Source organism: Chinchilla lanigera, unplaced genomic scaffold (genome assembly GCF_000276665.1).
Source record: "Chinchilla lanigera isolate Chin_1 unplaced genomic scaffold, ChiLan1.0 scaffold00025, whole genome shotgun sequence".
In the NCBI taxonomy this organism is placed as follows: domain Eukaryota; kingdom Metazoa; phylum Chordata; class Mammalia; order Rodentia; family Chinchillidae; genus Chinchilla; species Chinchilla lanigera.
In genome coordinates this window covers 3,322,138-3,336,669 of record NW_004955426.1, presented here as the reverse complement: position 1 = coordinate 3,336,669, position 14,532 = coordinate 3,322,138, and the positions used below count along the sequence as shown (strand labels likewise).

The window sequence follows — 14,532 nt, the reverse complement described above, 5'->3', positions numbered from 1 at the left end:
TTGGAAAATAGTTAAATCCCAATACAGTCTTTTAAAAAAAAAAAAAAAAAAAAAAAAAAAGGAAAGCATGGCTTGTGGTCATATATGTTTTAAATATTAAGTTCAGTATTTCTAAGGAGTTGCCTTTTTTTTTTTTTTGAAATAGAGTCTCAGTACATAGTTCAGACTAGTCTGTCCTTGAATTCTTGGTGATCCTCTTGCCTCAGCCTCCTGAGTGCTGAGATTACAGGTGTGTACTACCATGCCTAGCAGTTGCCTCGGTTTTGAAAGGTTTGTTCTTTCTGTCTTGCAATTGGCTGAGAATGAAACACTCATCTATATTTATATTTGTTTTAAATAGCTCAGAACTTTAGGAAGTTAGTAGAAATGAGAGGACAATCCCTAGTCAAATATGCAGAATTAGCAAATATTTCTATGATTAAACTACTCCTTTGAATTTACTCTTTCCTATGATGAGACACTTACTCTTTCATGGTTTTTATGTTGGAATAAAATATCCCCTTCCACATGGGATGTATTAGATACAGTCCTGTTTGCATCAGAAAGATGCTAATAATTTTCCTTTTTATGATGTTCTGCAGATTTAAACACAATGTCTAATTCAGAGCAAAGTCATTACCTTTCCTTTCCTTTCTCTTAGATTGAACGAATTGATCAACTTTTTACTGCTGGAGGTCTCCGTCACCTTATGTTTTACTATCAGGATGTGGAGGTAGCAGAAACAGGTACTGAGATTTGATGTGACAGAATCCAGACACGGCATTAGATTTATCCAAGGAGCACAAAGAAGAAAGCTAGGGAGAGAACTAACCAGGCTTCTTATGCTTTGGGGGCCAAGGAAATATGGTGTGGGGGAGCATAACGTGGCAAAGAACTTCTAAATTCCTTTTCTTATGTTAGCTCATTCTGTGTCATTATGTCCTAAAACTTCTAACAGGCATCTGCTTCTCTTTTTAACACAGGAATTATTGCCAATAAGCAGAGCATGAATTTTTGATTGGAATACCACATTGTGTTTACTTTCTACTGATTCTGATTTACATGTGTAATACTGAATGACAGATTTAGCATTTTCCCCTAAAAATTGCAAATCTTTGTGTAGATCTAACTAGCTTGTTCCTAGGTTAATATAATTTTTAGGGTCAAACTGTGGGCATAAACATATGTTACGATTCTATCAAAATATTATATAAATCCTTTTATGGTCCTTTTGAAAAAGGGAAAATGTTACTTTTTGATATATGGGATGAGTAAGCATCGTTAACAACTAAAGAAATAACACCTGCAAGTCTTAAGTGATTGATATTTCTCCAGTTATCAATTTGATATTGGTGCTCAAAAAATTCATTATGTTTTGCAGTAAAATTTAAAAAAAGTTTTAAATTTCTACCTCGGATTGCAAAATGTGAGCTCAAAGAAAACATTAAATTTGTCCACGAACTGTGTGCAGAGTGGAGCCCTCCGTCACGTGTGAATTCACGTGGAGTAAGAGGGCTGCATGGGCTGTAAACACAGTGCAGGTTTAGTTCTGCTTTTTGCTGTCCTTTCAGACCTTCTCAGTGGGGGTCGTTCTTCTGACCTTGGACTAGGATTCAGATCATAACTTTCCCACACTTTCTTGGATAGCAAATATCCCTATGGCCACTTGCAAACACTGTCTCAGTCCAAAAATAGAAAGTGATGCCTAATGATGTTGGCAACATTACTGTTACTTCACTTATCAAGAATTGTGTTTTGTTTGTTATTGTTTCCAGCCTTTATATTGCAGGGCAATTAAACCCTTAAGGGGCCTTGAACACCTCAAAATAAGCAAGTAATTAAATAAGTGTCCAGTTGGGAAAAGCTAATTGACCACGAGTTAAATCAATCCCATTCCTCAGGCAGTCCTATACCCACATCCGGGTACTCCTAAGATTACCACCTGCGGTGGAAGAGAAGCCTGTGGGCCTCTGCTGCCTCAGGCCTTTCTTTCCCCTGTGTCTGCACTGGGTTAACAGGTGTGTGCCGGTGTCAGGTCCGAGGCAGGGCAGAGACAAGAGGCGAGGGTGGAGGAAGTTGTTCCTGGGCGGCACTGTTGTAGGCTGCCTCTCACGCATTCCCCAGACCCTTGTCCTCAGGGCCACCATGGAGGGTCCTCCATTGGGAGCACTGACTGCATGCACCATGGTGGTTTGTCATTCTCATGATGGCCGTGGCCATCTACCTCTATGCTTTGGCCGCTCCACCCTACTCTGTCCTACCTTCCTTCCCGCATTCCTCATGGGTACTATTTAAGATGGTCCCAGTGGGGCCACTGCTTTGTTCTGTTCATATATGTAGGTCTCTGGTCCCTGCCATCTATGGATATGTTGGTAGCACCCAGATCAGCCCCTTTCTCTCAGTGCCTTGCAGCAAGGTGCTTTTAGATTTCTGGAAAGATGTCATACCCCAGACCATTTCATCCCCAAACTGTAGGAGACCTAAATTAGGCTCATTATGTTGTTGCATCGAAAACCTTATTTCATGACTAAGGTGACAACTGTAGCACCTTGCCTGAGATCTTCCTAGTTTAGTACTGAGAGTTCAGTGTCCCAGAATCCCCCCCGCCCAGTTCTGGGTCAGCAGGGACAGCTGGCACTTCTTTCTGACCTGAGGAAAAGGTAGAAGTACTTCATACCCCTGCCTTGTCACAGTATCACTGTTCCACAAAATCCTTCTCAGCCTACAGTCTCCTGACAGAGGAGGGGAGATGTTAGTCAGTTTTTGGACATCTACTTTGATGTTTCTACAGGAGTTTTCTCATTTTCTTTTTTGACTTGAAACTGTCTTTGTTGTCTAATATCTGCCATATTTTTGTGCCTCAGTTGAAACTCCTTGTCTAATGTCTTATTACTTGTGAGACTCAGGTGGTATTAGATAGAAGGGAGATGTAACTCTGAATGAGCAATAGGTCTTCTGGTAACCTTTATTGGAAGTTTTCTCTTGAAGTCACAGACAGAAGTCTACAGCCCAGCACCACAAGAGGAGAAACCCTGAGGGACAATTACTCTAAGAGTTTCTAGTTCTCAGAATTCAATTTCCATTTCTTCTTGCCCCCTAGATTCCTCCGTTAGCATTGTCCTTCCACTTTAGTCATTTTGGTTAAGCTGTAATTAATTTGGAGAGCTAAAACTTTCTTGGGCAGAACAGAAGTCAGCAGAACAGCTCAGAACATGTTCTGTGTGCTTAAATATCCACTCCATGAGCTAGCTAATGGTTGGACAGCCAAAAATAGAATTTCAAATCCTAATGATAATGCTTTCTGAGCCAGTATTTTTATGTGCTTTTCTTTTTAAATATACTTTTCTAAGGCATTTATTGTACATATCTTAACTCATTTAAACCTCACAATTCCAGATGCTGTGTTGTAGTATTATTCTCATTTTTCAGATGAGAAAACAGAGGCGCAGAGAGATTAAGTAGCTTGCGCAGGGCTGTGTAGTCAGGAGGCACCTTGAGGGTACAGCCCTGGAAGTCTACCTCTAGAGCTCAACCACTGATCACTGTGTGCTCCTGTCTACACGATCCTGACCCCAGCAGTGTACTGAAGGACCAACCAGCTGTGCTCACTGTGATAGAGTAAGGGCAGCTTGAGTTTTGTGGTCAGACTGGTTTCTGACCCTGGCTATGCCACCTGTTGTCTACCTTGGACAGGTCACAGCTGCCTCCGGGTGTGAGTTTTAATGCAGCCAGGTACCTAAGATAGATCCTTGAGTGCAGTGCTAACTGGTGCTTTCTGTCCCCTTATTCTTCCTATTCCCTTAGTGTGACTATTTTGAAGTGAACCTATGATCTGGAATCAAGCACACCCTTTATGTCCCTTCAGGGCTCAGACTAGGGATTACCCGAGTGGTAGATCTACCTCAAGCTAACAATGATACTGTCTAAACAAGGAAACCTCATTCTGAGAGGGAAGCATTTGGCCTGTGAACAGCATTTGCGAAATTAAAATTCTTCTTCATTTGTAGGAAAAGTTGGTGCACCAGGAGGGGTGACTCTTGTGTCTGGAAAGGTTAAAAAACCTAAGGTGTTTGTGACTGAGGGAAAAGATGTCGCTCTTTTGGGAGTCTGTGTGTTTTTCATTCGGGTTGATTCTTCCAAGGCCATCACACCCGAAAACATCCACCGGGTAAGTGACAGGAGCAGTCATTTACTGTAAATTACCCCGAATCACATAGATTGCACAAAATGTCCCTCCTCGTGGAGACAATCATTGTGTTCATCACACTATTTAAACTACTTTCAAGGAAATATATTTTTAAACATTTAAAACAAGCAATTTAGAGGATATTTTCTTTAAATACTTTAAAAAGGATTTAATATGCAATTTATTAACAAAAATTGATATAACATTATGTCTGTATGAACAGTGACTCTTTTTAAAGTTTTTTTAATTAGTGCATGTTTCTAGTATGTAATATTTTATTCATATTAGGGAGTGGGTACCTGCACTTAACATAGCTTGGTTCTTTTTATTCCTCTTGCCCTTCTCCCCTCCCTCCCTCCACCTCTAGATCTTGTTTCCCAGTTTTCATGTTTTTTAGCAAATAATGATTACATTCATGGTGGGTGTTCAGTACAGGTACATCACACATATTGATTCTCTTTCACATTCACTTCCCCTCCCCTTGTCCTCCCTCTCTTGGTCCCCTTCTCATTTGCAAAAGATCTATTTCCCTGTTGCCTTTTAATTTTTATCTTGCTCTTTATTTATACTTTGAATTTCTTATATGGGAGAAACAATATGGCATTTAAGTTTGTATGTCTGATTTATTTCGTTTAACACTGTCTTCAAATTGCATCTATTTTCCTGTAAATGATCCAAAAATTTCCTGCTTTGTAGCTGCGCAGTATTCCGTTGCGTATAGATACCACATTTTCTTTCTCCAATCATCTGTTGATGGGCGTATAGGTTGCTTCCGTGATTTAGCTATTATAAATTCCCTGGCAGGGAAGATACTATGATCATGAAAGTCTTTCTTTTTAAGAAGAATTTCACATATATAATTTTATTAGTGGCAAGTTTTATACAGTTAAAATGATATTTCTAATAGTGGACATATAATTTTACTTTTTGAACAAGATAAAGTACATCCATACCTTATAAAATGCCTAATGGGTACATTGTCTTCTGGGAGCAAATAAATTGGTAAATATCTGATTTTCTATTTATTCCATTCTTTTGTTTTGATGATTCCAATTTAAAGTAGTATAAAGCTTACTATTTTATCAAGTTATCAAAATGATTACATTAGTTTTCCTGTTGCTGGGACACAATTCCAAACACCAACAATTTAAAGGAAGAGAGGTTTAATCTGGACCACAGTTTCCAGGTCTCAGTCCATGGTCAACTGGCTCCAAGGCAGGAATATCACAGCAGAAGGGCATTGTGGAGCGAAGCTGCTTGGTTCATGGTGACCGGGAGCAGAGCAGGGAACCAGTGCCAGAGAGGAAGTGGCAAGTGTCTAAAGTCATTCCTCCATGGCTCACACAGACACACTCAGAATTGTACTGTCCTAATCCCCTAGATGGCTCCCAAGTCAATAAGTTGAAGCAGTGAACCTTAACTACCACATTATACCCTTTGGCAACTTGACACCCAAACACATCTCCTTAAATCACATTTAATCTCCAAGTAAACACGTAACAAGTTAATAATTCCACCTAGCATGTTACAACATTTCTGTGTATAACTAAGAATGCAACAATCCCATCCTCAAAATCTGAGTTCCAGCAGTTTTCAAAAGCCCAAGTCAAAGTCTTCTGAGACTCCATGTAAACTCTTAGCTGTCAACCTCTGTAAAAATAAAAAACCAAGAAACATGATCCCAAGGTACAATGACACAAGGTAAACATTCCCTCTCAAGAAGGGAGGAATAAGGGGATAGAAAAGAATAAGACCAAAGGAAAAGCAAAACCCAGGAGGACAAACATAAGTCTTGAATCTCTGTATCTGTTATTTAGGGCACATGGTGGTGAGGTGTGAGTTCCAGAGAGTTTGGCCTGTCCCACCCTTTTAGCTTTTCTGCTTGCATCCCATGTGGCTCTTTCTTGGGTTGGCTTTGCTTATAGCCTTCGGCTTTCCTCAGCATGCTGTGTTCCTGGCATCTCTGACTTCCTGGGGGCACTTTTGACTTCTTTCCCACAGCCTCATGAACTTCCTCTCAGGGACTCCTTGCCTAGTCCCCCAGACTTTCTTTTAAGTCTAGATAGAAGTCTCTTTGACTCCACAGCTGCTAAATTCCATATACTGGTAAAAATAGCATCATGTGGACATGCCAACCTCTGCCACCAACATGAGCAGGCCCCCTTGGACTCTGGCAGCAGCAGCTTCTGAGTGGCTGGATACCTGAGGTCATTGAAATCAACCCCACATAGCTCTTTCTCTGGAGGCCCAGGAGCTTGCTTCTCAAATGAAGGGCTTACACTTCTGCATATTTGAACTTGTGATGGGTGGGGGATGGCTAATTCCTAAAGTGCCTAGAAGGAGTATTTCTTTTTGTACTTGCACAAAAACACTTGGTTACGCTTTAATGGTGCTAATAATTTCAGGAGCCATACCTCCTTTGGCCCCAACTTTACACATGGTTTCTTCTGGGGCAAAGTTCAAGTTTCTCAAAAATTTCTGCTCTGCTTTGTTCTTCCAATTCTTACTATAAATTTGACTGAAAATAGCCAGCAGTACCCATGACAGAGCCTTAATGTTGGGTTGCCTTGAAATTTCCTCTGCCAGATCAATTAGCTTATAGCTCCTTAAATTCAGCCTCCTGCAAAGTTTCATTGGCAAAATGTAGATTTTTTTTTCCCCTAGAGTGTTAACATGTGTAGCCTCTTGTCCCACTCCCAAAAGATCCTCATTCTTAATTGAAACTTGAGGATCCTGGCCTTTACTGTCTGCATTCCTATCACTATTCTGGTCTTCTAAGCTCTAATCACAATTGCCAGTCAATTTCTGCTTGCAGCACTCAAGGTCTTCTCTAGCTTGCTTCTCTAAACCTGTCTGAGCATCTCCTGCAAAGTAGTTCCAGAAGCTTCTGAATAAGATGGTCAGGTTCAGAGACAGCAACAATCTAATTTCTCTGATTTGAATTTTCTGTGTTAGCTTTCCTGTCACTGAAACATAGGACCTGTCACATACAACATGGTGGAGCAAGGTTTAATTTGGCTCATAGTTTTGGGGAATTTAGTTAGTGATCATCTGACTCCAAAGCAGAAGCATCATTGTTGAAAGGCCCTGTGGAGCAAAGCTGTTTAGTTCATGGTGGCTGGGAAGCAGAATGGGGGAACAGTACCAGAGGGGAAGTGGCAAGGGACCAACTGGTCATTCCTCCATGGCTTACACAGACACACTCAGGATTGTGCTTTTCTAATCCTCTAGATGACTCCCAAGCCAATCAAGTTGACACAATCTTAACCACTGCAATAATTTACTGGGTAATTTCACCAGGTATCTGGTTAATTAAAAACATTTAGAAATGACTTAGTAGCTATGATGGAATTGAGGGTAATTTTTACAATAAAGAATCTCCTAACTGTTTTCCAGGAGGTGAGCTTTAACATGTTAGATACTGCAGATGGGGGCCTGCTAAATAGTGTGAGATGTTTGCTTTCGGACGTCTTTATACCCGCTCTCAGGGCCTCTAGTCATGGCTGGGGTGAGCTCGAGGGTCTTCAGGATGCACCTAGCATTCGTCAGGAGTTCCTGAACTCTCTGGAAGGCTTTGTGAGTGTCCTGTCTGGTGCACAGGAGAGTTTGAAGGAGAAGGTAAGAATGATTACATTGTTCCTTTAAAAATGATCAGAGGGTGAGGAATAAAATATGTAAGTGGGTGATACTTCCTTTATGTATTTCAATTCCAGGATGCTGAAAATATTGAAAAGTTTCATAGGGAATTTTATTGCCCCCTTAAGATGTGATGGTGACTTAATTTAAATATAAGCAGCGTGCAATGATTAATTCATTTTGAGCATTCTGTAAAAATGTTGGCAGTGATGTAGGATTTTCCTCAGTCGTGTCAGATGTTTGAGAGCAAAGTCAAGAGCCTGGCATACTTGCATTGATGTGCATCCTTGAATGGAAGTAATTTGCAACCTGTGTGGCAGAGGGTAGTGGATGCACACTCAGAGGTGAGGTTTGGCAGTGGGAGAGAAGGAAGAGAAGATGAGCAGACAACAGGAAGTTGACAGCGCCCAGAAGAGGCACTTGTGGGAGTGGAGGGGAGAAATGGCTCCTATGCAGTGCTGTCCTGTTGAGGATCCTGATCCCATTGGAATATTGGGAGGGAACAGTATGCTTACCTACAGAGGTAATATTGGGGAGTTGCGAAAATGTCATTCAGCAGGACAGGATGACTTGAACTGACATTTGACTTAAAAATGAAACTGTTGACACCCTCACCCAAAAAAGTTTTTTCATGTGATTCCACCTCATACTCTAAGAGAGGTACTTAAACAGTGAGATAGATGTCCACATGGGAGGGAGCATTTTCTTCAAGTAGGGGAGGCTCTGAACTTTGGGTTGGCTTCTACCTCATCTTGTTATTTAATCATCTCTTTAATTAGGTAAACCTTCAAAAATGTGACATATTGGAACTGAAAACCCTGAAGGAACCTGTGGACTACTTGATGTTAGCTAGTAACCCTGAGATTTTGGAAAAAGTAGAAGATTGTATGAAAGTGTGGATCAAACAGACAGAACAGGTAATTTTCAGAAACCTAAGATGAGTTTCAGATGCTGTGCTACTTCGCTAGCCAGTAGAAGAAGGTTTATCATGATATTCTCATTGCCTGAGTATCTTACCACGTGTCTTTCAAAAGATGAGAGGTTCTGTGTGGCTTTCATTCATGGTTGTTAGTTAAGAGGGGTGAGATCCTAAGCGGTGAAAGTAGGTGACTTTATGTAACTAGAGGGCTAAGCTTTGGCAATTTTTTTTTTGAGGAGGTTTCTCTGTATTAACAGTTGTCTAAGTCATACTGCTCTCCACATGGGAGATTGAGACTTAGTTTTTAAAAAAATATTATGGGAGAAGTTCTGAATGAAGGTGAACATTATCTCAGAAAAATAAGCACAATTAAATTAATCTCGAGCCATGGACTTTCCAAGGTTATATAGTAAAAGAACAAGAGTGGGAATTTTCTGAATTCAGGGCCTTCAAAAGCTCATTCAAGCTTATTAAATAAATACTTTTCAGTTAGAACAAGTCAATTTAATTTCTGTTGAACTTTAAAAAAGAGACACATGTTAAATTATAAGAGGCTATTGATGCATAAAATATATCATGATTCAGATAGCGTAATATTTTATTTCAACCTTTTTGTTGCTCACCTATAACTTTCCAGTCTCAAGTGCCACTGAGTGGTTCATGTTTTCTCTGTGCATTTACAGGTGCTTGCTGAAAACAATCAGTTGCGGAAGGAGGCAGATGATGTTGGTCCCCGAGGAGAGCTGGAGCACTGGAAGAAAAGACTTTCCAAGTTTAACTACCTCGTGGATCAATTGAAAAGCCCTGATGTGAGGGATGTGTTGGCTGTACTAGCTGCCGCCAGGTCCAAGCTTTTGAAGGTAGTCACCTCTTTCATTGGTGGTGCCTTATAAATGAGAGTGAGAATTCTCTGTGCATGATTTCATAGAACAATTAGGCACACATTATTTTACCTGCATGAAAACCTTTTAAGATTGATAATATTGCTCTTACATAATTTGGGATAGTCTGGAATATTAATATTCAAATGTCTTTGAATGAAAGACATTTGTTGGGTGTTGTATATGTACATATATGTTTTATCAGAAGGTATGGCATGTAATTAAGATAAATACACACATGCACACACACATGTATGTGTATGTATGTGTACATGTATGTATGAATTAGACCAGTTAGATGAAATAATAATGAAAACTTAGCACATCTATGTTTATTTTTTTAGTCCTGGTATATTAGTTTTATGCTACAAAACAAATTACTCCAAAACTTAGCAGCTCAAAACAACATATATGAGGTATAATAAAAATATGTGGTATTTCAGTTAAAAAAAATTACAGTAAAAATACACTGCCATTAATCCTCCTTGAAATTCTTAAGTCTCATTCTTTTCTTATTTCCTTTTATTTGGATGTCTTCCATTTCTAAGTTTGTAGCCCAAAGTACAGACCTGGTAAATGGTTGGCAGTTAATAGAAAATTGCTACAGAGATGATGGATAGAAGTGCAGGGATGAAGGAAAGGGAGATCAGGTTAGAATATAGAGATGGTAGAAAATGAGTTTAAGATGCACAAGTGGGTCCAGCAGCCAGAGGAGGGAGGAGGTGTGGGCTTATAGGCAGTGCTACCCTGCTGTGCTCTGTGCTAGTAAGAGAATAGATTTTACAAGACAGTGTCTGGAGGAGAGGCCTCTAAACATTTACCTAAAAGTTTACATTGCTCCTCGGCATAGCAGTGCCCCTCACCTCCTGGGATTCAATTGCATGCAGTATGCACAGAGCAAATGGAAAGTTAGGCCCCAGGGACTGGTGGTGACTCTTAGCAGCTCTTCCATGCAAGGTTCCTCTGTTAGGAATTGCATTAAAATTGCTTTCCTCTATTGTGCTTAGACTTGGCGGGAGACGGATGTTCGAATCACTGATGCTGCTAATGAAGCAAAGGACAATGTCAAATATTTGTACACTCTTGAGAAATGCTGTGACCCGCTGTACAGCAATGATCCTGTGAGTTAAGAGTTCTGCTTCTTCAGGCTACTGTGGTCCTTTCTGCACTAGCTGAGCTGAGAGTTGAGTTTTGGTTCAGAGATATGACAGTCTGTTGGGAAGGTTTCAGACACTTTTTTTATATTCCAAGAAAACACACATCTCTGTAACTACTTCTGTACTCATTTCTAACTCTCTGTCACCTTATCTACTATTGAAAGTATTCGTGAGATGTTACATTTTAAAGTCATATTGCATATTATGCTTTCCATTAAATATTGCAGTTGACATCCTGGGTTACATCCCCCAAACTGTGGGAAAACTCATTGGCCGGTGTTTAAAAAATCTTTTTGCTTTGGGAAGAGCTTGCTTTCACTTATTACAAAATTCATTGTTAACAGAATCTCCTTGTCATCAGCAACAACCTACTGTTTTCTTGCACTGAAATAAAATTTGATGTCTTATAAAAATGAAGTTGTTGCTAATGTAGCCATATAAAACTTAGATGTTAAAAATTTAAATAAAAACCTCAAATTTTAACTGAGAATAGTTAGACATTATAGAGAGTTAAAGATGCATATTACAGTGATCCATGCACACCCATGTTGACAGCAGCACAATTCATAATAGCAGAGTCTTGGAAGTGGCCTGTACTCATCAATAAATGTGGTGTTTATACACAGCAGAGTACTCCTGTGCTGTAAGGGAAGATATACTGGAAGGAGAATGGATGCATCTTGAAACCATAACGTTAAGTGAAATAAATCAGACACACAAACTTAAATATTGCTTAGTGTCCTTACATGAGAAACCAAAATTATAATAAAGAATAAAATAAAATATAGAGAATAGGAAGTAGGGAGACAGATCTTTCTCAGATGGGAGGGGATCAAGAGATAGGGGGAAGAAAGTGAGGAAAAGGGGGTGAATAGAGGAAATGAAATGTGTTCTGTAGTGAACCAACTCCACACGAAGAGTGTAGACGTTATAATACTGCAAACTTGTACTAATAAAAAAATTTAAAACAAAGTAGAATAAAATTAAAAATTAGCTAATGCCAAAAGATGGAATGATTAGACTTTCTAATTAGAATTTTGCTGTTATTTTTTTCCTGAAAGCTTTTGTGGTATCTTCCAGATATCCATGATTGATGCGATTCCTACACTTATAAGTGCAATTAAAATGATCTACAGTATCTCTCAGTACTATAACACGTCAGAGAGGGTTACGTCTCTATTTGTAAAGGTAAGTGCCTAGTATGGAGTCCATGGTCACATATTATATTGCCAGTGCTCAATATTTTGATAGTTAGAAATTACCCCATAATTTGACAATTAAAAATTGGCCCAATTCAGTGTCTGTGTATTTTACAATTTAAATAAGGCTTAGTCTATCAATAGAGATAAAATTAATGTGAGAGGTGAATTCTAGCAAATAAACCATTATTTCAGAAGTAATTATTATGATAAATACTTTGTTACAAAATAAAACCAAAAATATTCATTTTGGAACCTCTTTCCTTGTTACTTAGCCCATCATTTATTCCTAGTGGGTGAATTTTAATTAAGAAAAATTGTATTTGACTGGCTGTCTCCTGTTTCATATTTTATATGCCACTCTTCCACACTTACTGGTTGCTATGGTTGTTTACTTGTTGTTGGTTAAACAGTAATTATGGTAATAAAAGCCACTTGCAATGTTCCAGTAATCTATAAAACAGTTATAATGACTCTGCTAAAAAGGGTGATGATGTTTAAACCTTATGACTGGTGACAATTCATGGTAGGCACCCTGCTATTCCTCTTTTGAACAGTCTCTAAGAAGTAAAGGACTTTCTTTATCAAGGAAGGATTTCCGGTTTTATTTCTGTATTAATATAGGAGAGTTTTTGAGTCATCAAAGCTTGTGTCCTAAATGCTCATGGGGCGTGCGGCATAGTTCTTCTGGGGATTAGAGAAAGCCCATCTTACTGGGAAGGCTTTTCTTCTGCTCTCCTGTAGGTAGCCCATATACAAAGGACTCCTGCCTGCAAGATTCTTCCTAACTTCCTCATCCTTTAAAACTGCATATTAGGGTCAGAGGGAAGGTTCCCTGAGTAAATGAGACTCAAAAGTCTGTTTCCATCATTAATCTAAATTTCACGTGCATTATTTTCAAGACTTGGTTTAGGATTAAATTGTGAAAATACCCTGTAACTAATTATTTATATTGTTGTTGTTGGTGGTAGTTTTTTGAGACAGGGTTTTGCTATGTATTGCAAGATGGCCTTGAACCTACTATGTAGCTCAGGCTGGCCGCAAACTTGTGTTCATCCTCCTCCTTCCAAGTGCTGGGATTACAGGTGTTAGCTGCCATGTCTAACTCCTTTAATTACCAAAAGTCTTTTTTCATAGGAGTTTTGAAGTAGTTACAAAAGGGAGAAAACTGTGTACTAAACCCCCTTGTGTGTGGCACCCAGACTCAGCCCTGGGATAATTTTTTTTCCTTCCTTCCTTCCTTGCTATCCCTAGACACTGTATCATCTTAAGCATGCAGTACAAATATTTAATTTTGTCTTTACAATATTTTTAAAGAATCAAGCCAGTTTTTTTTTTTTTTTTTTTGGTTTTTCTCCGGTACCGGGAACCGAACTCACAACCTTGCACTTGCCAGGCAGGCGCTTTGCCGCTGAGCTAAATCCCCAGCCCTTCAAGCCAGTTTTGAAGGTTCTTTTTTCAGTGCTTTGAGGGGGTGAATAAGATATTAGTGGTTTTATAAATTAGCTTTATTTGTCTGTCTGTGATCTTCTTTTGACATTTTCGCTGCAGGTCACGGTCATGTGAGACACTAAGGTCAACTGCACTTTACATGCTATTTGTAATCTGTGACTTCGACGTGAGAGCAGGGACCTTTGGAGGTGGGGAAACACGTCTTCAGTTGTTAGGCAGGGAAGTGAGTCTGTTGGTTGGTAAAGACCTTCATTCTGAATAAAGAGGATGGCCCCAACTCTTACTTTCCTGGTGATTTTGCCACTATTAAAGGGCCAGGGCTTGATCCAATTGTGATGAGAAATTAAAATCCAAAGCTCAAATTCACCGGTAGGAAATTCTGAGAGGTAGAAGAGTTGAAGCCCTTCCACGCTGATTTATAATCCGTGGCTGTTTTATGTAATGAATGACATGTTATTGGAAAATTTCAGGTGACAAATCAGATGATATCCGCATGTAAGGCCTATATTACCAATGACGGAGCTGCATCCATCTGGAGCCAGCCACAGGATGTTGTCGTGGAAAAGATATTGTCTGCAATTAAACTTAAGGAGGTAATAGCGTAATATTATATTTAAGTGTTTTATTATTATTATTATTTTGCTGAGATCACCTTAAATCATTATTATTTTATTTGGCTGCTGAAAAGACCAGTAATTCTTTACTGTTAAGAAAACTGAGTGTTAATAAACCTCTCCGGAAAATTTCTTCCCTTTCCCTACCCTTGTTGGGGGCCTGCTAGTTCCCAGCACCACGCTAAGTTCTGGAGATACGAAGATGACCAAGGTGAGAGAGTCTCCCTTAAACGTCCCGTAGACCAGTGGGGAGACCCGCGGCGATGCTGGTACTGAACAGTGGGGCCAAGGAGGGCGAGCTGTGGCCTTGAGTTGCGCAAATAATTAAGCATTTGCTGTACTGAAAGATGACGTTCCAGGCTAATCCATAAGTTCACACAAATCCATGAATATGTGAAGTTTTGCATTTTCATCCTAATTTGTTGTCACCTTTAGCTCAGGAGATAAAATTATCGTTATATTCCTCTCCCTTCCCTCTCTCCCTCCCTCCCTTTCTTCCTACCTTCCTT

General features: G+C 39.5%; 1 protein-coding gene across 2 annotated transcripts in view; it reads left to right on the top strand.

Moving 5' to 3' along the window:
* The window catches only part of Dnah5 (dynein, axonemal, heavy chain 5), a 300,957-nt gene that overhangs the window by 69,918 nt on the left and 216,507 nt on the right, over window positions 1–14,532 (top strand). For both annotated transcript variants that reach the window (XM_013514981.1, XM_005386122.2), the window contains exons 3-10: window positions 641–725; window positions 3,987–4,147; window positions 7,562–7,783; window positions 8,581–8,718; window positions 9,404–9,580; window positions 10,609–10,722; window positions 11,839–11,946; window positions 13,880–14,002. In XM_013514981.1, the coding sequence (XP_013370435.1) occupies window positions 641–725; window positions 3,987–4,147; window positions 7,562–7,783; window positions 8,581–8,718; window positions 9,404–9,580; window positions 10,609–10,722; window positions 11,839–11,946; window positions 13,880–14,002 (1,128 nt within the window). The remainder of the gene's footprint in view (window positions 1–640; window positions 726–3,986; window positions 4,148–7,561; window positions 7,784–8,580; window positions 8,719–9,403; window positions 9,581–10,608; window positions 10,723–11,838; window positions 11,947–13,879; window positions 14,003–14,532) is intronic.